This window comes from Rhinichthys klamathensis, unplaced genomic scaffold (assembly GCF_029890125.1).
Source record: "Rhinichthys klamathensis goyatoka isolate OS25496 unplaced genomic scaffold, OSU_Roscu_1.1 h1tg000720l_1, whole genome shotgun sequence".
NCBI lineage: Eukaryota > Metazoa > Chordata > Actinopteri > Cypriniformes > Leuciscidae > Rhinichthys > Rhinichthys klamathensis.
The window spans coordinates 140,242-167,894 of NW_026607135.1; the positions used below are offsets into that span (position 1 = coordinate 140,242).

General features: G+C 36.4%; 2 protein-coding genes across 2 annotated transcripts; both read right to left on the minus strand.

Annotated features, from left to right (window-relative positions):
• Positions 1-1,830: 1,830 nt before the first annotated feature.
• On the minus strand, positions 1,831-14,844 carry sdcbp2 (syndecan binding protein (syntenin) 2). Its single transcript, XM_056242272.1, has 9 exons — positions 14,654-14,844; positions 9,461-9,512; positions 9,052-9,148; positions 7,719-7,819; positions 4,895-5,053; positions 4,548-4,723; positions 3,721-3,892; positions 3,425-3,516; positions 1,831-2,526 (listed from the first exon to the last, which is right to left on the minus strand). Exons 2-9 carry the CDS (start codon positions 9,509-9,511, stop codon positions 2,472-2,474), a joined length of 903 nt encoding a protein of 300 aa, XP_056098247.1. The 5' UTR covers position 9,512; positions 14,654-14,844; the 3' UTR covers positions 1,831-2,471.
• A 2,823-nt stretch (positions 14,845-17,667) lies between these two features.
• fkbp1ab (FKBP prolyl isomerase 1Ab) lies at positions 17,668-19,832 on the minus strand. Its single transcript, XM_056242273.1, has 4 exons — positions 19,718-19,832; positions 19,545-19,592; positions 18,144-18,256; positions 17,668-17,975 (listed from the first exon to the last, which is right to left on the minus strand). The coding sequence occupies exons 1-4, from the start codon at positions 19,752-19,754 to the stop codon at positions 17,847-17,849; spliced, it is 327 nt and encodes a 108-aa protein (XP_056098248.1). The 5' UTR covers positions 19,755-19,832; the 3' UTR covers positions 17,668-17,846.
• Positions 19,833-27,653: the final 7,821 nt, after the last annotated feature.

The window sequence follows — 27,653 nt, forward strand, 5'->3', positions numbered from 1 at the left end:
ATGCATACATGTGGATTTGTGGTTCAGTTAGATTTCACCAACACCACCATTTCAAAGAATCATCACTGATTTACAAATGTAATTAAATATTTATACTTTGTGTATGTGACAGCTGGATTGATTAGCCAGAAAACAGTGTACCAGATAATCACCCAGATGAACACTAATTGTAGTTATTTGCATCTCACATATCATCTTATCTTCTGTCCCTCTAAACCATTAATAGCCGCTGCCTTTCGGTCTACCTCCCCCTCTGATATTGTGTACAGTATATGTGGTTGGATATAGTCTTTATTTGTTGTCTGTTTGCAAAGTTCTCTTTCAAATAATTTGCTGCTTTCTGTTGTGCAGATTTTGTGCGGCATCTGTAAGGTTTCCAGCGCTTGATATTTATTCTGCTTGACAATCTTAATTTGTGCTTTATGTGGTGTCAAGTGCATACAGGTGTCTTTAATTTAGTCTAGTCCCTGCACTTTTTACCTCATTCCAACTAGGCGCTTATTAAATAACCTTACAATAGATTATAAGAAAAGAAGGCATATATGTTCCTGAATTTTTGTTTTGTTTTTTTAAACTATGAATGTGTGGTTTTCAGATAGTCGTCTTTTGGCCTAATGGAGTATGAGGTTAATGAGATTGTAATCAAGCGCTACTCCAAGAACAGGAGGTTTCCTCCAAACTGCTACTGTCTGTTTGTCAATGAAATGTACGTAAATAACTATTGCATTAGTTATTTGACCAGATAAATGTTTTACGCTGATGTAAAGCTTTGTATAACTGCTGAATTGACACACAAGGCCTTGATAAGATTTTCTTGAATTTTTTGAAGCCATATTACAAGCAGAGATGTGTATATTGGCCCTATATGCTGGTAAATTTGAGTAATAATATTTCTGTCATATTATAGAGTTATTTTATAAAAAAAAAAAACTTTTAAACAGCATTCAACACTCTTCTTTTGGCAGAAATAGGAGCTGTGTAAGTCTGTGCTGGAGATTTGTTGCAGCATCAGTTATTATTAAAAGTTTTTCTTTCTGCATTTGGATGGTAACTGATAATCACAGATTATTTGCTTTAAAGCTTCAGCACCATTAAGAAGTCTACCGATATTAATACATGTTAGTTTACTAATAAAGTATTTGTTAATTATCTTCCGAGGTTAACAGGCTTTCCAGCATTGTAAGTGTCCGTTTCTTTTTATCTCCTTCAAATATGGTTAGAAGACTTTAGTACCACATATTCTGCTAATTATGTTGGTTAAATGAAAAGATTGAAAGTGGTTTAGCCACCAACAAGTCAAAAGTCGTAAGCCATGTTTTTTCTTTGAGTGATCATTGAAATGTACAATTGGTGGCAAACTGACACTCACATCAGTAGTTTAGCAGGATTATACGACTGTGCCTACAAGATTTGATCTCAGAGAGGTACGTTTGTTATAGAGATTTTTTCTTACATAGTAATTCCAATGACGTTTACATTTTTCATCTGGCACTTCAGTTTTGGCTCTGTATTGTCTAACAGTATCAGCACCCTAAGTGGAACCAGTCTTGTAAGTCTGGCAATGTTTCATATTGTCTATTGATATTTTTGTGTAGAATAATATTTTTTATGGTAATATTCGTGTGAACAGACATCACTGCAGCACATTGCTCTTGACCAACATCGCTCTGTAAAAGGATCTATATTAAACAGCATGGTGAACAAAGACTTCTTGCTACTTTTGACGTTTTTACATCCGTTGTTTCAAGTTCCTAGTCATCTGAAAAAGAGCAAATGTGTAGACCATCTTAAAACATTTAGATTTTTATATATATAAGCAATATTTTCCAATGGTATCACCAGGATGATTATTTATTTTGTAATAATTTCAGTCTTCAGGTTACATTCGTATATAAATTTTTAGAGACACTAAAACATTTACAGGATAATGACAGAATATCATCAAAGATTAAACGCCTAAAAAAACATGTTCACAATCAATAAGAAATGAGTTGTGAAATTACGAATTGTGGCCAATGATTCATTCTGGCAGAGTACAGCTGTCTTGGCATATAGATGTTCAAAAAAACAAAGTGTTTGTGCATAGTGGGAGAAATGGAAAAGATAGGAGTGTTGAAGCTAACGCTTTTCAAAAAGGAAGCTCAGATTCAGTTTTTAACCCCTTTCCTCCCAGCCAAATTAAAATAATCGGATAATAATAATACTCAATTATGACAATGGATTATTATATAACATGTATGACAACAATTAAAGAATGGCAACAATGACATGAAGGACAGAATCAAGAACTAGAAGGCAAAACCATAACAGCTAACAAGTAAAATAAAAAAGGCCATTTGTACATGTTATAAATGAATGTGACTGAGGAGGTTTATCCCATCAGTGATAGACGACCCATGTGGTGGAAGGCTCCAATGGGAAGGCTAGAGATTGTAGGCATTGTGGAAGGGGGTGTGAGTGTACTCCTGTGTTCAGACCTCAGGCACAGAGTGATCCATTGAGGACTTCAGCAGGCCGCTTGACATCCTGCAATACACAGATTAGAGCTGTCATCAGAACATTTTGCCTGATGATTATTTTTGATACAAAGTCTTCAGATTATTGATGTCTGCTTTTGTTAAGTAAGCTTAATACACATTAAGAAGTCATTTATTTACAAGTACGATCAACAGGGAACATTCAAATCTGCGTTGGCGCTACTGCTGACCCAGAGAGAGCAGTGGCCATGTATAGATATGAAACTGCTTTACAAACTGTCATTTCAACCCACAAGGTATCATTATTTCTGTTACAAACTCAAATCATCACAAAAGCACTGGGATAAAAGTTTATAGTTCGGGTATAAACACTGATGACTACAGTAGCGATAAAAATAGAGTAAATCACAATTTGAAAGTAACTTGATGCTTCAAATAACTATTGTATCAGTTATGCTGTTGCACCAGTAGATGGCGACAAGTGACTGTTAAAAAAATGCATTTGCAATTGAATCATTCAAGAGATTTGTTAAAAACGCTGATTCATGGGGTAATGAACGTCTTTACGGGTAAGTCATTAAATCAACCATTTAAACCGATTTGTTTTAAATAATTCACATTAACTAAAAAAAAAGTGTTTTAAATAGACTGCAGCAATTAACATTTTGTTAGAATAATGGGAAAAACTTTTTCCCTATTTAAAAAAAGAAAGAAATTATGATTCTCAATTTATCCTGAATCGTGCAGCTCTACTGGGTAGATTTGATGGTGGGTTAAGGTTTACGGGAAGGCTCAAAAGTGAAATTATAGATGTAAATACCGAAATTATTTACAGCTGTAATTACATGCAGGTTTTTAAAATACAAGTACAATTTATTTATTTATTTTGTAACTGCTATACTACAATTATTAGATAATTTAGGAGTATAAAAAAAGCTGGGTCTCACTTCTTAATCATGTGGTCGTAGATGAACTTAGGCATGATGGTGATGGTCATGGCAGTAGGAGATGTGGTCAGGATGTCCTTGATCTGAGTGTCCTGGAGACAGAAAACAAAATACTTTACTCCACAAATCTCAAATAATTTGATTTCTTACAGTAAGTGATAGACATGGATCTCAGTTTCATATTGAAATGCCTTTTTTAACAATGTATTTATGGGTTTGTGATTTTACTATAAAAAAAATTGGTACTGGGACATGACCCGAGACCACATTTAAAGGCATATCCTGAAAAAACTCACCTTGAGTCCAATGACGTTCTGGCCGTTGATCTCGCAGATGTAGTGATCTGTGAGCAGGCCATTGCGGGCAGCAGAACCATCCTTCACTAGAGAAGTGATGCGCCCGGATTTGAAGATGAAGCCCACGTGGCCAGAGCTGTCCTTATGCATGGTGACTGTGCGCTGGAATGGTCTGGAACACAAAATATATAAATATAATAAAAAGTTGATCTCTATTTGCATAATCTGTGGGATGATGTTGAAAATTATTTTGATTCAATTTTTCTGTGATCATGATATTGCATATAACTGTAATGCAAACAGTAAGGTCATTAAGTGATTGATGTCTCATGTCAACTTCAAAAACGGTGTATTTAAATGTTTACTGCTTGTAGGTGCCTTACAGTAACTGAATTTAGTTTAATGTTTTTTGCAAAATTCCTTTGTGGTAATCACCACTATGTCACAGATGTTACAGAGCTTAACTTGGATCAATTAGGAACTTTCCTTCTTTTCATATTGAATTAAAAAAAACACTTCAACCACCAGGAGGCAGCAAAGAACTACACAAATATAGTAATACACCTGTCATGCTGATTCTGTCGAATTTCTACGAATATTTTGTTAGTGTTATATATATATATATATATATATATATATATATATATATATATATATATATATATATATATATATATATACACACACACATTTTAAATTACAATAAAATTGTACAATGTTAAAATGCTTTTTCTGTATTTTTGATCAGCCTGTGTGAACATAAGAGACTAATTAAAAAATAATAATTCTTACTGTATAGATATACTGTATAGATAAAAATGCCTGACCTGTCACGGACGATGAGCTCGATGCGTTGTTCAGCTGCTGCCTTCAGAGCTTTGTGGGCCTTATCTGAGTTCCAGCCAGCAACATTCTGCCCGTTGATCTGCAGAACCTGATCTCCAAAACGCAGACCACCCAAAGCCGCTGGAGAGTTCGCCTGCACTAGCTGGACAAACACTCCCTAAAGACAATGACATGCATGAAGATACAGACATCTGGCTGCTGCTGATGACAACAACATATGATGGTGTAATGCCTACCAATTAACCCACATACCAATTACTCTCAAAACATAAATCACAACACCAGTCATGACTCTGAGAAAGTGTTTAATGCGAAGAGCTTTACTCACATTATCGATATCTTTGAGTCGGAGGCCGACCTTTCGTTCCTGGTCTTTGCAGATGATGATCTCCCGAAGACCTGGGCGAATCTCTGCCCTCCGAATACCCACATCTGCACCAGTCACGGGCCGCACCATGCCACCCAGACAACTTGGCACTGCCACTTGCTGCGAGGAGAGAGAAAACTATTTTAATTAATTCTCATATGTGTGAGTGTATTGGTCACATACAACACTAACATTTATTTCTGTAGAATCTGCTCGTGAAGTCTGAATCATGTATCACCTTTCCTGGGTTCAAACCCTTGTCAGATACCAAAAGCAAACAACAAATGGTACTAATATACACTCATAGCGTGCTGTTAAACTACAGAAAAAAAATCACGATTCTAACTTTATCTCCATACCGAAATCCCAGATGGCCAGACAGGGATTTATCTTTTTAAATAATCATTTAATTGGTGTCTGAGAATCCTTGAGCCCCGAGAATGTAGTATATCCAACGTGACACGCGAGTTTATAAAAGCATACCTTTAATGTGTAATATGAATAAATAATGTTCATAAACTGCTGTTGAGCTAGTATTCTCACTTGAAACAACTGGAGGCTTGGATCTGGAAACAGTATTGCATACACACGACTTAACAAGTGGATAGCAACTGCTCTCCATGCAAATGGTCTAATGCAGTACTAATGCATATTCTGCCTAATTAAAGCTGGATTTGAGTTACTATTAGAGCTAGCAGAGTGTCACAGTGTCAGTGTCACATGATCCTACAGAAATCATTCTAATATGCTGATTTGGTGCTCAAGAAACATTTCTTATTATGATCAATGTTGAAAACAGTTGTAATGCTTAGTATTTTTGTGCAAACTGTGATGCACTGTTTTCAGGAATCTTTATAGAAATAAAAATCTTTTGTAACACTATAAATGTTTTACTAACACTTTTAATTAGTTTAACTAATTTCTTTAAAAAAAAAAAGAAATCTTACTGACCCCAAACTTATTGGTAGAGTATATGAATTTTTATTTTTGGCATTTAAGATAGGACAGTAGAAGTAGTGACAGGAAGTAATAGGAGAGAAGAGAGGGGAATGGATCAGGAAAGAACTACAAGCCGGTGTGGTGAAGTGATGAGTCCCAGCTTAGGACCCCAGTAGTATGCCTGATCTAAAGCTGTTCTCGCAATTCTTAATGTAATCAATCAAACTTTAATTCATGTAATAATCTTTTGTTTTTATCCTGATTATTTATATAGTTAAAGTGAAAGAAATTGCATTTTCAGGTATGTTTTGTGACATTGTTAATTGTTATAAGGCATAATAATTACAAGTACGTCATGTCATAATTAATTCTTAAACAGATTTATGCCTGTATCATATTTGTTATCGAAGTTTTTTTTATCTAAAAATATCGTAGATGGTGAAAAAAACGTTATCTCTAATCATTTCGGATAGCTGTATGCTATGCTACTATATCTAAGCTAACTAAAAAACACTAAGAACGAGAAATGTTTAATTTCACAATCTATAGCTTCGGTTATATACTAGTATATGAAACGTATAAGTTAAAAGACATTAATGGTCTTTATAATGTAGTTCAAACGACTTATATAATAAAGTGATATCTGATTTGTAACCAGGCACTAAAGTGATTACCCATAAAACGTGCATTGAACCAATCGGATTGCTTGGGTCCTAAGCTGAGACTCTTCACTTCGCTGGGACTCATCTCTTCACCACACCGGGACTTGAACTCGGAATCGCTGCCCACAAGACTATGGCTCCAACTAATACCTTTTTATTTTTTTGTGTAAAGTTGCATAAATAAGAATTAGTTACAATGTATTATAAAAGAACAAGAATTAACAATGAACAGTATATTCATTAAATAAATTAACCTAAACCTAGATCAATACAAACTGTAGTTTATTGTTATTGATATCGAATGCATTAACTAATGTGAACAAATTAGTTACCAATTAAATGATTGTGATTAAATCGTGTAATTTTTTTGCTTCTTTTTAAGGAATGAAAACAAGATATTCATATTAGAATGTTCTAGTTTGTGAGTCTGTTTTTCACCCACAGTAATGTTTTTTTAAGCAGCTTTAACAATAACGCTGAATGTATGATATCCAGCAGTATTAGTGAAGAGAAATGCATTTCTGGTTTGGTGTTGATAAATGGGTACTTGATCCTTATTGATGGGGCTGTGATGGTACAAAAAAGATTGGGAGATTCTCGTCTAATGTTTAGTACTTGAACAGAACAGTGAGTATCGTTTTAAGATGCCTTTAGAAAGCAGCCTACATTAGCAACACTCCAACACAGGCCTTATGGTGCATGAGTCATTCCTGAGCTCTGCTTCCAGGAATGATGCTGAAAAGAATTATGGGTTATGCTAAGACACCCTGTGGCCAGTTTGCGCTATTCACAGAAAAAGAAGGGGAAAAAAGCACAAATGCTAACACGGATAGATAACTGCCGCCTTTTTCAAAGCTTACACAATTACCTTGGCTGCTTTAACAGAGAAAATATTGTACAAGGCAACAGTGGCAGGGATGGAAAAACAGGCTGTACAGCAAACTAAACCAGGAAAGGGTGGTTTAGCTTGCACTGCTAGGAAAGCATTTGAGACTCTGTAATGTCATTGTTTGCATACAACAAATATTTCTTGATGAGTGGCAATCCTTAGAACAGGGAAGAGAAACCCACACTGAACTCTAAAAGCAAATGTGTACTCAGAGACAATCAACTTTTGTGCAACTGTCACTTGTAGTTAACGCATTTATGCCTCGCTAAAGCAACAGAAACATGCGCATACTTACACTGTCAGCCACCGGGACCAGCGCGAGGTTTCTCTGGACCTCATCACTGTTCAGACTGAGGCCCATATAATCTCCCAGCTCCTCGAGATTCGGATACAGAGCTGGATGGAGAGAAAGAAAGCATTTCATATTGAAGTTTTGAATTCCCTATATGATACAGAGCTAATAGCTAACATAGTAGCATAGTGATGGTTAGCCACGAACCTGTAGATTTTTTTTTTTTATTCTGTAGTTTAAAAAAATCCAAGATTGCGTTATAACAGCATAAAGCAAGTGAAAAAAGCAGAACATAGAATAACAGAGAACTGTGAAGAACAGAGTTCAAGTGTCAGTCATCCTACAGTCGCTGGTTTCAGATTCTGGCCATGAATGTTTCCAACCAGTAATTATTTCCTGAGTTGAATCATGGCTACAATGCTCGTTTCTCTTTCTCCTGCTTTCCCCAGCGCTCAGATAGGAAAATGTCTGCCTGTGATGTTAGTGTTAGGTTTACACAAACACACTAGCACACCAGTCAGTCTCTAGATTTCTACACTGTGTGACCAGGTCCAGACATAAATAAAACAAATAAAAAAATATAAAGAATCTACACTTTAAAAATAAACATTCAAATGACCAGCATAGATAGATAGCGGTACACATATTTGTACCGAAAATGTTGAGTATGGGTCTTTCGGTTAGGTACGTATGTGTACAAATACAAATAATAGTGTTTAATAATGCATATACACATACAATAATAGTACACATGCAAATAATAGTATTGTATTAATTAACCACTACACAAGCAGAACTTTTATGTGTGCGGAACATGATTTCAAACTTAAGGATGGAACAACCTCACTGCCTTTGTTCATGATCACTCCTTAAGCCCCAGTTGGCCCGCTTTGGAGCAAGGTATTCGGCGGGCAAAAAAAAAAACCTGGCCGATGGCCCAGGTGAAGCCCCGACGAGGCCCGAGCATGCTCTACATGCTCGAGCCTAGCATGCTCGCTTTTGGCCCGACACGGCTAATGAGAACATATAGGTGGAAGGCAGTGCTGCCTGGATAAGAGGGGTTCAACTTGAGCGCTTGTTTTACACTAAGATTAAAAAAAAAGGAAATAGGAAAGGCTGATGCACTGTTGTTGAAATTGCTCCCAGATCCCCAAAGGCATGTCTTTAGTTCCTGTTTGAAAATCGCACAAAACACTAGCATGCCTTTCATCTCTATAAAAACAGCTCTCACTCAGCACTCCAGAAATGAAAGAGAGAATGAGATGATAAGGGAGAGGGAAGCAAGATAGACGACGTAAGAAGCATAAGAAGACAGACAGGCAGAGCCCGGACTCACTGGAGCTTGGCATCCCCTGTATGGCAGGCTGTGGCTGGTAGACCCCCTGAGTGATGGCTGGGGTACTGGAAGTGGCATCAGCAAACTGGGATTGTGCCTAGAGGAGCAGACCACATGTGAACATGGGAAATACTTCAATCCTAGATCTTTTAAAGTGCTTTAATCATAGGGACGGCTACCAACCCTTTAAAAAGCATTTGTTTTTAATTTATAAAGCTGAAATAAAATACAATAGATGAGATATATTGGCTTGGCAAACTAACTGAAATAAGTTCAAGTACTGACATAAAGAAATAAAAATATTTTGAAAGACATTTAATAGAAATTAAATCTAAAGATAAAAAGGTCATTCAAAATATTAATAGATAATATAATAGTATTTAAATAATACTAAAATAACACTGCTTACCTTAATGACCTTGTCCACTTTAAGGTCCTCTAGGGATGGGTACAATGACATCCTAGAAAAAAAACACAATTGTACCAGCATGAAAATGGGGGAAATAAGACAGCGTGCATATGAGAAACACAAGAAACCATGCTTTCAGTCAGCTCATATAGAGCCATATTGCCTGAGGTCATTTTTCAGCTGACTAGCAACCACATGACTCCAGCGGGAATTGAAACCTATACTAATTAGATGGGATAGAGCAGGGAGTGTATTAGGAGCATACAGACAACGACTGCTGTTTAAATCAGGAACAAAAACACAGTGAATTCATCAGGATTCTCCTTTCTGACTGACACCTTCACTAGTGTGATTCTCTAAAAAATCAAACACCCCCCACCACCACACACACACACACACACACATGGATGTGTCACAGCTCTCCAGGCATTAGCTCAGTGGTGGTGTTACTTTCACGTTGTGAAATGATCCACCTCTGAGTCCATCTGTGTCTTCTGCACAGTCATTGACATAAAAAAAAAACATAAACCACCAGAAATTATAATAACTCCTACAATAACTCTAGCTGCACTTTCAGACATACATAGGAACAAATTTCACTTCACAAGAGGAAGAGGCACATATAAAAACCTACAACACTCAGTCCATATGCACAAATCAAATTATTTGATTTGACTTAAAGACAGTCTTGCTCAAGCAACATCAATAATCATGATGAGTTATTTAATTGCATGAATGCTTACATATAACAATATAATACAAATGCCATGTATAACAGATAAAATAGCAATAAAATTACACATTTAAATAACTTCAGAATGTTACATCAAACCTAGTTTTTGACATTTTTGTCTCAGGTTTATTAAAACTATAATAATATCTAATTATTAATATTATAATATTTTTTTACTATTATAATACTTTTTATTTTATGTTAATATATATTATGTATTAATAATTTGTTTAATATATGTTACATTTGTATTATATATTTGATGATGATGATGATGATGATGGAATAATACTATTATGTAAATTATATAATAGATTTCAGTCAAAAATAAAATTGGACCCATTTTAGCATTGCTGAAGTCTATTAAACATTCTGAAGATTCTAAAAAATGTTAGTGAACATTCTGAGATGGCATGCAGCTTTGACACTTCCAAAGGACTCAAGCCATTTCAGAAATGTGGGCATACTTCAATCCTTGAGATTTTTTGGTTAAGGACAGTAGCAACAATTTCAACAATTGCAACTAGTAACTTCCGCATCCAAAACATCCAATAACACATCACTACCATATTACACGCATAACATAAACATACACATCAGAACTATTCATTATAATAAGTGGCTCAGTGGTTCAGGTTGTCTACAAAACAGTAGGTTGGTGGTTCAATCCCCGGTTCCACCTGACCAAGTGTCGAGGTGTCCATGAGCAAGACACCTAACCCCAGCTGCTCCCGACGAGCTGGATGGCGCCTTGCATGGCTGACACCACCGTCGGTGTGTGAATGAGTGAGTGAATGGGTGAATGTGAGGCAAAATGTAAAGCGCTTTGGTGCCCATTGGGTCTGTGAAAGCGCTATATAAAATGCAGTCCATTTATAAACTGAACACTCTGGAACTTTACAATGTGACTTTATATCAAATGGTTGACTTACAAAATTAAATTGCCAAGATAAAGCAGTTTAATGAGGACTAAAGTTCATGATTAAAAAAATGAAGGACCTGAACATCCCCTCCACATTTAACTAGGAACATCCCACCAGAAATCATCACTACAGAGCCAAAGCACTACTAACTATGTCCAAATCCAAACAGAATTAAACACTGCCTGACTGCACTCTTCATAGTGGAAGATCAATGAGAAGTTAAGTGCTTTACTGGGAACAAATCCATTACTGGGAAGGGGAAGGGGGAGAAAAAAAGAGAAAGAAGGGAAAGAGAATGAGCCAGTGAAGAAGTACAAAGAAATTAAACTATACTTAAAGAAAGAAAGGAAGACCATGAATGGAAGATATGAGGGAGTGATTTACAAGTTACTAGAGGAAAGGCCAAGAAGCATGTGATTGATGGGCACCACTGACATTAGTCATAATCATATGACAGTGATCACATGACGTATTGTGTATTTCAGTCAACAATACCACTGCATGTAGATCATCGGGTTACTGTACACGTCACCACAGCAGAAAGCAAGATGCAGGAAATGCTCAACGAGAGCCTACAGCAACACTCTGTGGATCATATGGTTATATAGGCATCTAAATCACAAAGCTAATCTAAAATACTCATTTCTAGCAAGAAACATTAAGTAACAGCAAAAAGAAGGTAGACATGGTTACATGTTGGGAAATGGGAGAACTTGCACATTGCCTCACTTCCCTAAAGAGACATCCCACATCCTAATGGAAATAGTTAGTCGCGCATTACATGAACAAACTGAAATAGGAAACAGGAAGTATTTAGTTAGAATCGGTCCGACTGGAGCACTGCCTGTGACTGGAAATGAAACAAACAGCCTGGAGACCTATTAAAGTCTCTAACGCATGTAGGAACATAGGCTACAGGTTTACAACCAGATTAAAGAGACTGGAGTTGCTTATCCCGTAATGTCAGATTCGAGACTAAAGCTAAAGCACATGCTCCTACACGCTGACATTTTGTACAAATCTGAGAAACGTTCACAGACAGACATGACCACAAAAAAGGAAAAAAAGAAAACTCTCACCCACACGCTCATGAATAAACTCCCACACTAGTGCACACAAAACAGCTCATGCAAACCAACACATACTACACCCTCTTCCCATCATACACAGACCGTGCGTGATATGTGAAAGCAAACATGCACTGAAATATCTGCTCTGACGATTCAACCGCAACCAACATGTCAGAAACAGGCACTAAATATATCAGACAGGCTCCTACTACCAAACAAACACAGTCTCTCATCACATAAAAATGTCTCTGTGGTACTAAAGGGACATTATTTCCTGTCAAGAGCACTCCACTAAAGTAGAGATGTCTCTAAATAGTGGACTTATGGAGACAGTGAGCAATCTTCTCACAGACATGTGTGCCTCTATTGTTTGAAGCTCGATCTAGATCAGCTTCTCGCCAGAAAGCAAGTGAATCAACTGTGGGCACAAAGTGTGTCATAAATCAAGCAGGCATAAAGGACAGCTGGGAATCTCATCATTGAGGCTTTAAGTCAACTGAGGTCAACACCTGTTATCAGTATTTTCATTCAGGTCACAAAGAAACGGAAGTAGAGGCAGATTTTTTTTCCATATTACAACGTACCCTAGTGAAAGGAATTATCAAAAAGAGAAGAAAGTGAATGGATGGAGTAGAGTCTGAATGTGAGCTTGCAGTCAATTGTAATAACAGGGTGAGTTTTATGTGGAGAAAACGAATGGAGGTCTCTGGGATATGTCACTGGAAGATCAATGATAGTTTAATTAAAAATACTGAGGTGAAAAATAATAATAATTAAATATGCACAGATGAATCATTCACAATAAAATAGGTTAGAAAATAGATAGGCTGAATAATCATTCCATTCCGTCTTTAACAAAAAATAAAATAATATACAAATAAATATATAACAACAGGGAAACTGTGATTCCAAAAATAAAATTACATTAAAATGAACACAAGTTACTTTTAAGTTTCAGCTTCAAAAAACAATACAAAAATAAAATGCAAATAAATAAATAAAATATATTAATAACCATGTCTGTTGTTACCTTAGTGTAAATCTGAATAGATCAACCAACATTGTGGAAAGCGTCACTAATGCATGATAATGCAGAAGCAATAGAATGATTTCACACTGCTTGAATCTGATTTAGATGACATCTTTGACTAAATGTGGACTACTTTCCACGCAGTTTATTACTGAAAAATCACCAGAGCAAACTTAAGTTAGGGGCAAAGCCAGTGGATAACTGTCCGGTTGAGTGGATGAGGGGCCTTTGGTATGGGGGAGAAATGGGTAAAGCTCATTTTCAGGCAGACTGAATGAGTGCTGAGCATAATAAACGGATCTCCCATGGCAACAGTCTGCAACTCTATTGACTGAGTCCAGCAAAGGATTCATGTTGCAATATCCAATCCACAGCTTATGGGGAAATATAATACTGCTGTCATTAACTAGATATGATATATTTTATAATGACTACTACAGACTATCGTTGTGACATAAACGACAATGATAAAATAATTCCAGTGAACTGATGCCATTATGTGGGAAAGTCCCTTCATCCAAAAAAACAAGAACAAAAAACAAAGGAAAACTAGGTTATAAGCCTTTAAAGGTTTGTCTGTCAGCAACACTCTTTTATTTGTTTTCAGCTATTCAGTCATCAATAATTCAGTTCTATCCATTACTGACTAAACATACAGGTATAATCGAAAGTAAAACTTGTTTCTCAAGAAATGACTTGGTTTCATATGTCAGTGACACATATCCTTAAGTTATCAACATTAATAAGCAACATGCGTCACCTGGAAATTTTGATTGAATGTTATGTGGCAAACATCAAATCCACATTGTCATGTTTCACTGACGAACAATGTTATAATCATGTTAACTGGCTAAACGTGCATTTAAAGAGAGTTGAGTTATAAATGTGATTTTTCTTTCTCTATCTCTTTTATATAAAATCTTACAGTTTATATGATAAAGACTTTATAAATATTTTCTCCTCTAAATTACCCAAAAACTGCAAAGGCGATAAAAGCACGTCATCTGTGTTTTAATATAAACTGAGGTTTTATACTCCATGTCACCATAAAGTAAGCAAAATTAACTCCAAATATAAGCAGTCGAACTGATAGACTGTTTTTGTTGTTTAGCTCTCGAGCTAACGTTAGTCTCCGTTAGCAACCCACACAATCATGCTAATTACACGAATAAAGTTCGATTTCTTTCTCCTTAAAAGAATGTCCAGGTAATGTGTTACAAAAAATATCCTTAAAAACAAAAACATAATAAATATAAAGGAATGAAGAACACGGTAAAGTGAACACTAACACGTCTTTGTTCTTCGTGTATGTTAGCAGCAGCCTGGTTAAGTTTAGCTTCGGTTAGCCAGCGAGTCCCACATACCTGACTGACTGAATAAATCACTCTAAAGATCATTGAAACAACAATATTCAGATTAGAGAGTGTCGCGTCTTACCTTTCGGCTTTCAAACGAGTGACTTCTGAAGAAATGGGGTAAATGTAATGAGAAGGAATGTAAACAAGCTGAGCACAGTAGATGGGACCCTTTTCCTCTTTAGGTTGGAGCAGAAGTGAACAACATTAGACGGGAGGTGAGAGACAGAAAGTATGTGTGTGCGTACAGTTTCTATTAGGCTTTGTAGCTCAGTTTACTTCCTGCTGTAGACTTTATATTGTTTCATGACGTTGTTCGCTTCTCATTGATCTTGAGAGGCTGGGCTTCAACTTCTGTTTATTCTTTTATTACTTATTAACTTTAGCTCAGCCACTCTGACTGCCAAAAACTAGCATGGTAACAGTTACTCCAGTTATTGTTAATACTGTAAAAGTATTGGACTGATCAGAGATCTCGATATTCTTGATGATAGTGGTGGGATACCAAATTAGCAGTTCTACCAATATATCGCATTTACTAGTTCATTAACTATATAGAATATAATCATTTAAATATGTTTTGGCTGATTCTGTCTATATTGGTTCATTATGTAAATAATAAAGTGCTGAACATCAGCTGTCAATTCATTGACCTGTTGAATCGCATTGTTGTAAAGCAACTTAAACTCTGTAAGAATGTTTAAGGTAAAAGTCTCCTGCTCTTCAGCTTACATGTATTATAGGAGTGCCAGTCCTCTGAACACAAAGGATTTGCATACATAGAATAATAACAGTGAAGGTACTAATGTGAAATAACAGAAGCAAGCAACATTTTCCAAAACATGTAAAAGCACTTAGCACATTTTAACTATTTTATTGGGGGTTTTTGTCTGTATGACAATACAGAAATACAGAGCATTACAGAAATATTATTTGACGCTTGACCTGCAATCACAGAAACAAACAGCATCGACTCAGGTATTTATGAGTCTGCAGATTTCATTAGAATTCAAAATTATTTTCATGTCAATACAAAAAGTACTGTCACTGTATCTGCATCCAATAGCAATTGTCTATAGGGAGCACGGTCTACATTACCATATTTTCATCACACTACTTACCATTAATATATTTTTATGCTAAATTATTTGCAGCCATCTATTGTTGCTTTTCAGACATTGTCCATCTTTGAGAACAAATTGTTCCAGCTCAATGAGAACACAAAGTGCCCATCTTTTATATGTATTAGCAAGCTAATTGTTTGTTAGAAGAAGAGTGAAACATGATCACAAAATCTTTAAGCACTAATTATGACATGCATCCATTGCTACGCTGCCAAATGTGCCAGCTACTCAACTACACAACCTCATCATACACAGAAGAAAGTAAACACATAAAAAAATCCAAATAGCTGTATGTTAATAACATACATCAAAGGGGAAAAAAACAACTATAAAAAAAAAATTGCGCACCAAATTGACAGAAATGGCAGTACTATCATACTTCGTCATTTTATATTAATCAGCCTGGTCTACTGTAAAGTGTGATTACAGGATATGACAGCACTTTATCAGTTGATCAGTGTGAACACTTCTGATCACTTTATACAAAACCAGTCAAATTCTGGAAAGTGTAAAACACAAGGAGGCACAAGGATTGTTCAAGAATTTGATTCTTTGCACTAATCAAAACCAGGGAGCCTGTGTAAAGTCCATCTGTTCAAAGCTTACAATTCAAACCTGACTGAAAATTAGGTCACATTTTATTTTGATAGTCCAATTTAGAAATTCTACTAACATGTCATTAGAGTATTACTAGACTGTCTGTTTAAAGGGATAGTTCACCCAAAAATGAAAATTTTGTCATCGGTTACTCAACCTCAAGTTCTTCCAAATCTGTATGAGTTTCTTTCTTCTGTTGAACACAAAACCAGACAGTTGACGGCACCCATTGACTTCCATAGTATTTTTTTCCCCCCATACTATGGAAGTCAATGGGTGCCTGCCGACAACTGTCTAGTTACCAACATTCTTTAAAATATCTTCTTTTGTGTCCAGCAGAAGAAAGAAATTCATACAGGTTTGAAACAACTTGAGGGTAAGTAATGACAACATTTTAATTTTTGGGTGAACCCTCACTTTTAATATCTGCTTACACATTATTTTGATGCTCCCCAACAGACATTCGACTGATTATGAGTAACTTTGCAACCCTAACCCTAACAGTCTATTACAGTCTACTAATACTCTAATGAGAGTTAGTTGACATGTAGTAGCAAAGTTACATATAGTTAGTGCATGTCTAAAGTGGACTATCGAAATAAAGTGTTTAAATACTTTAAATAATTTAAATTACTTTCTGTATTTTTTAAATGTAAAAAAATATAACTTGTAATTTATTAATTTGTTCAGTGTAAAAAGTAACAATGCAACAAATATTCAGATTTTTATATCTCAAACATAACATCTTTAAGGCAAATTTATGGTTCTTCTTGAGGGGTTGGGGTTTACGATTCAGGGATAAAGTCGCAGATTTTGGTTACAAATTTTTCTACAGTCACATTTGAACTTGGTCTCAAGCCAACAACAATCACAGTGTGAGAAAAAGTCACAAGTAGTCTAAAGGCCAATTCACACTGCACCGACAGACGGCGACCAACGGCAATAGTTGCTGTTGGGTTTTGTCGGATCAGTGTGTGTTACCCTGTCAACATCCGTTTGCGTTGGTCGCTCAGTTCAAGTTCAAGATTAAGGACATTGCAAGGTTTTTGGTGATTTGGTTATATATCAATTACAGGAAGAATTCTGGACTGAAATTAAAAGAGTTTAAGAATTAGTTCTGATGTAATGTGACCAAAGCAAAAGGTGAAGTGTGGATTTAGATCTTTATATAATATGCCTAAATCTGTAAGAGTGGGATGCTGAATAAGATAAGATGCTTCTGAGAAAAATGGCTAAAAATACAGCCTGACAAAAAGAGAAACGTATTTAATTAAGTAATGTTAAGACTAAACTTGGTAACACTTTATTTTACAGTGTAATTGTTACATATGTTACATGTTACTATAGTAATAACTATAAATGATGCATAATTACATGCAACTATCCATAAACCAAACCCAACCCTAATCCTAACCCTATGTAGTTTCTTAATATTACTCAGTACTTAAATGTATAATTACAGTGTAACAATATAAAGTGTAACCCTAACATTTTGACACTTGAAACATTTATAAAATAATGAAAAATGAACAAAAGGCAGTGAATAGCATTAAATCACTCCAAACTGAGAAGCTCCACATCGAAGATGAGGGTGGCATTTGGGGGAATAATCCCAGGATGGCCTTTATTACCGTAGGCAAAATCAGGTGAACAGGTCAGCTTTGCGCGTTGGCCCACACTCATCTAAAAGTCACAAAAATATAGGCATGAATTATCTTCTTTCTTTTTTTCATTGAAATATCAATCCTAGACAGACTGGATTTGGTACTTTATTAAGATATTATTTAAACTTCTTTAAATCAAAAAGTGTTACCTATGATTTTGCTGAGCGAGTAAAACACCATCACACACCTGCACAATACCTTCCTCCCAGCCACGGATCACTTCCTGTTTACCAATCTTGAACTTAAATGGCTTTTCACGGTCACGGGAAGAGTCAAACTTTCGTCCATCTGTCAGAGAGCCTGAAGATTTGAGAGGAAAAGGATGAGGCCATGAAAAACAGGAAATTATGTTAGAGCATCAGATAAATAGGCGACTTTATTATTGTTCTGTTCTATCAGGGGGATTTTCCGTCCGTCTAACCCATATCTAATAGCAGTAAATTATCAGGATATGAAACAATAACATGGAGTGGAGTGACATATCCACAGACATAAGGCTGCTGTGAGTCAGTCAAGCAGAAAATGGATCCACCAATCAACACAAATCAGGGATCAGTTCAATTTATTATGAATGTGTATATATATATATACTGTACACAGCAACTGTTATAATGCTCTTTAACAACAATGGTTATTGGCCTTATGACCTGTTGCTATATGACTAATAAGCATAAAACAAGCTCACAGACAAAATATATGTGACCGGTTTTCCATTCTTCTTCCAATGTAATAAATAAATAATGAGATGGAAGCCCTGAACTACAAGATGGAAATTTGTGCGTAAGTGCCTTCATGAGTCTAATTTCCTCATTATTATTATTTTTAGTTCTATATATATTTTTTTTTTTTGCAACATTTTCCCTCCTTTTTATTTTACCTTTATTTACTTATGTAAATTAACTTTTTTTTACTTATAAAAAACTATTACTTAGAGTATTTACTTATTTTTACTATGTTTATGGAGAAAATAAATATGGAGAAAATGCACCACAAATAATTAAAAATTCCAGGAAAAAGATGTAAGAAAAATCAAGTAAGGGTCATGAGAATGTAATCCAAAGTTAAAATGACTGATATGTGGGCTGTTTTTGGCACAATGTTGAATATTATATCAAGGTTGCATATAGCCTAATCATCAAATAATCGACTTGACAGACAGCGATTTCTTAGTTAGTATGAACAATTAAAAGACAATCACAACATCCCAGGGGTCGACTCACTCCAGACAGTGATAATCCGTCTATCCGACATGATACAACAAAGACTAAATCTGTTCAGTCTCAGCTGTCAAATGACGATCATGTGGGGACAAATGCTATGTGTGCAAACAATACACAACTAATGATGCATATTGGCTTGATTTTCTTCCTCGTTTGTTGCTAAATTTTTACTATATCTTTACGGCAATTCGACTTTTCAGATGTATTTCTTAATACATAAATAATATTTCTTAATAATAACCCTTTTTTATTATAATAAACATTTTTACGATAAAGCTACAAATATCAATATAAACACACACGGGCAAACAGGGAAAGATTACAACATCCACTACACCGACCAAAAGAAAATCTGAAATTCAACTCACCAACATAATGCACCACACATGTCTGTCCTTTTTTGGGAAAGGTCCTCCCTGTGATTGCAGCGCGAGGAGAAACGGGGAGCAAGAGAAATGAATTATACAAAGCTGTTAAACGCATGCAGCGTGACGAATAGTATGCTACTTTATATGATAGAGGCTGCACTGGGGTAATGTACCATCGCCGGGGGTTATGGTCTCGATCTCTACTCCCATTTTGTCCCGTTCGTGTGTATGTTTCTGAAGAGCCCTCCTGCACACTGTTTCGCTCACAGCTGTTTGCGGGCAGAGAGAGAGAGAGAGAGAGAGAGAGAGAGAGAGAGAGAGAGAGAGAGAGAGAGAGAGAGAGAGAGAGAGAGAGAGAGAGAGAGAGAGAGAGAGAGAGAGAGAGAGAGAGAGAGAGAGAGAGAGAGAGAGAGAGAGAGAGAGAGAGAGAGAGAGAGAGAGAGAGATGCTGTCGGGTCACGTGACTGCACTACAACATGATGACTGATGTGGCCCGTCCCCTTTGATACGAGTAAAAAATATATATATATGTATTGGAGGACAATTGGTCATATTCAAATAAAAAAATGGTGCTTTAAAGCCTATTCTTATTATTCGTATTATCACCTTTGACTTTAGCATGCAAAAAGTGTTTGGATGGACGGATGGACGGATGGACGGATGGACGAGGACAGACAGACAGACAGACAGACAGACAGACAGATAGATAGATAGAAAGATAGATAGATAACTTACAGGGGAAAACATAGGGAGTTATTGCAGATTTTCACCTCTCCTCCAGCGTTCTCTATTGAATCCTCCAGCTCATTGTAATGTACCTGTTATATAACATGTTCTCAACACTCACTTTAAAGTGGTGTAATGTGGGTGACTGGAGAAGCACATATCCACCTCCCACGTCCCCTCCATGAACAACTTGACAGTCACCCAACACATGTTGATCTTAAAGGGATAGTTCAACTAAAAATTCTGCCACTATTAACTCTTTCACACGTAAGTTTAAAATATTCTAACTGACCCCCCAGCGTGAGTTTTTCAAGGCGACCGTTATTTAGAACTTGTCAATTTAATGTTTCCATGGTGACGCGTCATTGCTTGTCACGTGACACAGCGCAACCACAACCACAACACAGCGCTGAATGAATGATGATCTGCTTTTATGTAATTTTTCCTTTTTTATTAAAAATATTCACAAATGTATTAGCTATAGCATGAAACACTGATATTCCAATTGTCAAATATGTGCAGGTGGATGGGTTTTGTTGTTTAAACATCTGTATCCGCGTTAGTTGAGCTGTATGCACAATGCACAACTACATTTTAGTTTGTTTTACAGTTCAGAGAATCGGATCTGTTGGATTTACAACACGTCAATTCCTCCACTTCTCACGGAATACATGAAAGTAAGTGGCCGGTGAACTGGGAGAAGAATAGGGTCAAATGTAAAGCTACTTACACAATGTGTATCTGATATGAATAAAACGTGTCGTCTTATTATAATGGAAAGGATTATTATTGGCGCATCCATAGACATCAATGTGTATTTTACAAACTCAAAATCATTGTTTTGCTAGTACTTATGTGTATTTAAATGTCTGAAACCTAAAATAAACATTATGTGGTTGAAAACAGATATATGACAGCTCTGAGTGCCTCCGTCTCTGGCTCAGCACCAGCCAACGCGTGAAAGCACGTTTGAATTTAGCAGTTGATTACGTGAAGCACTGACCTTTTAATCACACCGGTGTGATCGTACACTCCAGGGACCAGCCAAGACTGATCACACGTACGCTCAAATGCCCGCCTTGCTCTGTTCTGTGTGACTCTCCTGTTCGAACTCGTTCATCAAAATGAACGAATCTTTTTTCGAGTCATTTGATTCATTTAACGAGTCATTTGATTCATTTAATGAACGAAATGAACGAATTGACTCGGAAAAAGATTCGTTCATTTTGATGAACGAGTTCGAACAGGAGAGTCACACAGAACAGAGCAAGGCAAGCATTTGAGCTTATAAAACTTAAAAAAAAAAAAAAAAAAATTTTAAATGAGCGATCGTTTCGCTTGATAAGACCCTTATTCATCGTCTGGTGTCGTTTAAAGCCCTTTGAACAGTTTGCAGTTTGCACTGAAACTGTCTTTTGGACCTTGAACCGTTTGCTGCCCTGCAGTAAAGTGCATTATATCCTCCTGGGACCCAAGAATAGACTTTTGTCCACTGTAGTGGACATTATATTTTAGTGAATTTCTCTGACATCATACATGTCACATGACACAACCTGGGTGTCCTGTAAAGAGCACATTCAGGACTTTTCAGAGATACCAAATGTTTGGAGGTTTCACCATGAAAACAACTTCTCCTTGGTCTTTAAAAATGTCTGACATTAATTTAGTGATCAAATGTAACATTCTTATGGAAATATGATAATATATTGTAATTATATTTAAATTGGACTACTTTTTCAAATTGTATTTCATAAAACAACATCTCAGGAAAATGTTAAGGGGTTTCAAATAAAAAAATTACTCTCTGTTACAGAACAGGGCATTGATTTCAAACGTGTCCACTGTAGAGGACATCAGGACTTAAATCATGTTTATCAGGCATTCTGGGAGACACAACAAGTGAATATGGAAATAAATTATACATCAATATTCCTATGAAATATTAGATATTATTATTAAAATGTTGCCAGAATTATTACTCCAATTATTACACTTCTTTTTTCAGTAAATGTTGCTCCAAGAACACATTAATGTGCAAATTAGATACAGTGTATAGATACATTGCATTGAATGGGAATATTAATTTATGGCCATTTTACCCATATATTGCAAAAAGTAAAATGGTGTATCAATTCATTCCATTATTTCTTTCATAACATAGTTGAGAATAATCTTTATACAAATTTTGGTTGAAAAAATCCTGAAACCCCAAAATTTATTGGTGATTGAAAAAAAATCCCATTGTTTTTGCCTATACATATAATTTCATGTCATTTTATTTTTTAAACAACTTAGTCCTGGCGTCCACTACAGAGGACATAGCATAACGTATGAATAAAATATTATTTTATATATGTGTTTTTTTACCATTTGTTTATTGTGCTCTAAACAGTGTGATGACATGGAAAAAAAACAAATTAAAAAAACTTTTTTTTTCTGGGTCTCAGGAGGATATGGAGAAAAATCCTGGAATGTTTTCATCAAAAACCTTAATTTCTTTTCGACTGAAGAAAGAAAGACATGGACATCTTGGATGACATGGGGGTGAGTAAATTATCAGCAAAAGTTTTTTTTAAAGTGAACTAATCCTTTAATTCACATCCATGTCGTTCCAAAACTGTTTATTTTTCTTCTGTGGAACTTAGAACATAATTTTCATGGATACAGTGGAACTCAATGGGCACCAAACTGTACCAACATTCTTCAAAATATCTTCTTTTGTGTCCGTAGAAGAGAGAAAGTCATAGTGGTTTTGAGTTAGTAAATTATGACAGAATTTTCATTTTTGAATGAACTGTTACTTTAAAGTTGTCATGAAAAGCAAGTTGAGATAGTCTTATTCCCTATTGTGATGTATATAGAAGAGAGCGGGGCACAACCTAACACATTTTGGTTTTGGCTCAATTATTAAAAAAAATTATTAAGTTAGATTTAACTTTTTTTTACACAAGCAACACATCTCTGCTACAAATGAACTTTTAAAGTTTTTTTCTAGGACCTACCATTTTCGTACTGTTGCACTGAAAGTGACAGAAGTGCAAATGTTACAACTTATCCCATATGCGGGGTTAATTGTAACAGACAGATGGGTACCGGTAAGTTGTAACACTTGTGTGGAACACACATAATTCAGTACTATTTTATTAGTATAGTTTGATATTGTTTGTGCATCTGTAAAGATATCCATAAATCCATCCCTCATCCAATCATCTTTCTATTACGGATCAATATCATGGATAGAGACATAGAAAAGGGCTGCACAGTTTTGCAATAAATAAATAAATAAAATCATCAAATATTGTAATTGCAATTCAATTAGATTTGTGTGTGGCAGCTGCATGTAAAATTATTATTATTATTAATAATAACAGTAATAATAATACAAATGAACTTAAAATCTAAATTTAAAGGATTTATCGCATTAAAAACAGGCCATATTTTTTATAAATATACAAGTGATCAATGCATAGTAAACTAAATTTTAAACATTTTAAATTCCAACATTGTTTGTGAAAGTCCAACAAAGTTAAATATATAAATAAATACTCAAACCTGAAAAGTTGTGTGGCTCCCTGTTTTCATTTGATTATCATTGTACACTTGGCGGCTTAGTTGTAACACTGTGCTACAACTAACCCCGCTGTGTAAAACATATTTTAAGCCTAGCTAACAGTTGCTGACATGTTTCAAAACGGTGTTTTGTTTTAGCAAACAAGACAGTGATTAAGGCAATATAAAATTAGATTTGGAAACGTACAACTCAGAAACCGAAAAAAAACCTATGATGAAAAAATGTACTTGCATGGTGACAAAACACTCTTTGTCCAGTATATTCATGAAATATTATCAAAACTTTCCACGAATTCGCGGGAGACCGTCTTCTGGCAGCGAGAGAAAAAGAGCGGAAACACAACCGGCTTGATCCTGACTAACTATGTAAAAGGTCCGTGTTACATTCAACCCCGCGTTAGGTGCATGCCCCGCGCTCCCCTACGAGTGAAACAGCTTCTCAGACAAGAAAAAATTTAGGGGGCACACTTGATTTTGTCCATGGGGAATTGATTAGGTGATTGTGGTTTGCTATTGCTGTGATCTCACGTGAGTGACAGTTCATTCCGTCTTCACCGAAACATGTTCAGGGAAAATGGGAGGAGAAATTATTTTAATTAAACACTATGAGGGCACATGAATTAAACATAATAATAATGTGCATGGATAAATAAATTTGATTAAATACTGCAATCTTCCATAAAAAAACAAGAACTTTGTCAACTTTGATTTCATGGTGACTTTAAGGCCTAATAACTAATGGCCACAAGAGGGCGCTGAACAGTTTTCTGCAAGGCAAGACAACAAAAAGATGACCGTGGACATATTTACACATGGCTGTTTATTTATACACTTTTACATCATTATCATCATTACTATTTCTGATAAAAAATGCTGATACAAGTACATACATACACGACACGCTGTGTATCTTTTCAATGAAATAATACTCTCTCAGCTTAATAATAATAGACAGTTATCAGCAAGCCTTTCATTGGTTGAATTCTCTCAAGAGTTTTAAACACTTTGCAGCAACATTGGCTTCACATGTGGTCTAGGTTTTAGGCGGGACTATCTGTTTGTCTGGATTTGGAGCAGAAATTACACACTGCACTTTTAAGTCTAGCCTACTAATGTTTCTCAATCCTGAGGCCAGTTGCAAACTGCTTAGACTAGTCTTACAAGTTACTCATGCAATTTTTTACTTTAACACTGGTCATAGATTATTATTATTTTTTTATGTCAGTAACATAAAACAGTAAATTGGTCTAATTTGAATCCAAAAAGAAAGACTGGTTACCTCTTAACTCTCTAAAAAATCTTGGGTTCTTTTTTCTACCAAATCCTGGTTTGAGCCTTCTGGGTACATTTTTGGGGTTATTTTTTCAGTGTTTGTGTAGTTTTGTGTTACCCAGCTCCTGGGTCAGAGATAACAACCCAATTTGGGTAGTTTCAAGTACCCCAGAGTGCAGTCTGGACGATGGGGCGGGGCGACATATTTGGGCGGGGAAACACGTGTCGCTCCGCCCACTCCCAATTTTAATTGGTTTATATATTTGGTCTATCTTTTTGGTCTGTATTTGGTAATCTCAACTCGTACCATAGACCAGAACCTAGACAGTAAAAGAAATGGACACAGCGACTCCATAGATTTCAACGGAGAAAAGTGAAGTCAATTAAGGTAGAAGCACTCACTTCCTGATGGCTGAGCGTACTGCACAGGCTCAAACTGAGCTTGACGATGTAGATGTGACGTGAGCAACCTGTCTGACAGTTGTAAGTCTTCTAGTAGCTGTGCCAAGAGGAATCTGAATCATTACCTTCCGAATCTTGCAGAGACTGAGAGCGTGAGTAGGAGCTGTCCATGAGCTAGCAGCAGGATCAACTTTATGACTCTCTATGATGGGCTTCTCCCTTGACTTTATGCCTCCATGTCCCCCCGATTGCCTGCGAGCTTCTCCTCCTGTCTATACGGTCATTTCTCTACTGTGCGACAGAGAGTCGCGTGGTTCTGACGCAATCGTTAGCCTATTTTTACAAAAACGGCTTCTACGGGGCTGTAACGTATGATACAAAGTAATATACATTGTCCTGTTTCTTTAGAAATAAATAATGGACAAATGGAGTCTTTTGACGCCTCAGATGTAAAGTTATTCGCTGTCAAAGTGACGCCAAAATGAATGGGAGTCAATGGAATGCTAACAGCAGGTGATGGTCTGCTACAATGGCGGCCCCCAGGGTGGATTCAGTTTCAGGCTGATGGATTACCCCCTTGGACCAGACTCGGACATGAAGGAATGCGCATGCTCATACCTCAAGCGTCTACGCCAATAAGATTGCTGTATTATAAACCAATAAAATTGGGCGGAGCGACACGTGTCACCCCCAAGGGGATAATCCACCAGCCGGAAACTGAAGAATCCCTGGGGGCCGCCATTGGCTTGTGGAGGCATAACGTCCGGTAAAGTCAAAGAAGAAGCCCATCATAGAGAGTCATAAAGTTGATCCTGCTGCTAGCTCATGGACAGCTCCTACTCACGCTCTCAGTCTCTGCAAGATTCGGAAGGGAATGATTCAGATTTCTCTTGGCACCGCTACTAGAAGACGTACAACTGTCAGACAGGTTGCTCATGTCACATCTACGTCGTCAAGCTCAGTTTGAGCCTGCGCAGTGTGCTTGGCAATCAGGAAGTGAGTGTTTTTAATGGGCCTGCCCAAATGGGTCTAAAGTGGGCTTGCACCCGGGATCCAACCATGGCTACCCAGATGGGCTTTAAATGGGCTCTGTAAGAGTCTTATGTGGGTCCTAACTGGGCAATTCATGCCAGACCCATTGGGGCCCCACCTGCTCAAAGGGGTTTAAAGTGGGTTTGCACCCAGGATCCAGCCGTGGATGCCCAGATGGGCTTCAAAAGGGATCTATAAGGGTGTTATGTAAGATCTGAACCGGACAAAACATGACAGACCCATTTGGGCCCCACCTGCTTAAAGGGCGTTTAAAATGGGCTTGCACCCAAGATTCACACAGGGGGCCAGCCGTGGATGCCCAGATGGGTTTTAAGTGGGACCTGTAAGGGTCTTATGTGGGTCCTAACTGGGCAATTCATGCAAGGCCTATCTAAGCCCAACCATGCCAAATGGTTTAAGGAAACAATCTAAGAAAAACTAAAAACGAAGAATGAATATAAGTCCAAGATAAATACAAGACACTTGACGCTTTGAACTGCAAGAAATATATTATTAAATTGAACAACAAAAATGATCTTTAAAAAACAATTTAAATGTCACAACTTACCGGTAAACAAATCAAAAATATAATGCCATTTTTGTACAAGCTAATATGATTCTTTAGAGTCTAAATTAAAACTTTGTAATATACTTTAATTAAAAATTCTCATTAGTATTGTAAGAAAACACTTATTTTACCTGGTCAAAAACAGCTCTGTTTTCAGCACGCCGTTTCAGTGCATATGACTTTAAATGATAATGAGCTTTGCTCACCCCGCCTCTCTGTTCTGTGTACACCGTTTGTAACACAATAACCATAACGTGTTGTTCATTATAGACGTGGGATTATGAATTATATTGAGAACGTCGTACATAGAAAACATGCCGTAATGTACCCTGAGTGTAAACCTTAGACGCATTCATTGTGAAGCGTGCAGCTAGCGATTTGCAAAGATTAATATAAATATTAAAGATTAATAAAACGTTACACTCACTTCAGTTATTTGGAGGTTCAGCAGGAACACGAATAGTTGGTTCCGGTCCAGGAGCAGCTTCTTAGCAAAACCAGCTTTATACTGACCCTCCTCATTTATAAGCAGTCTGGTG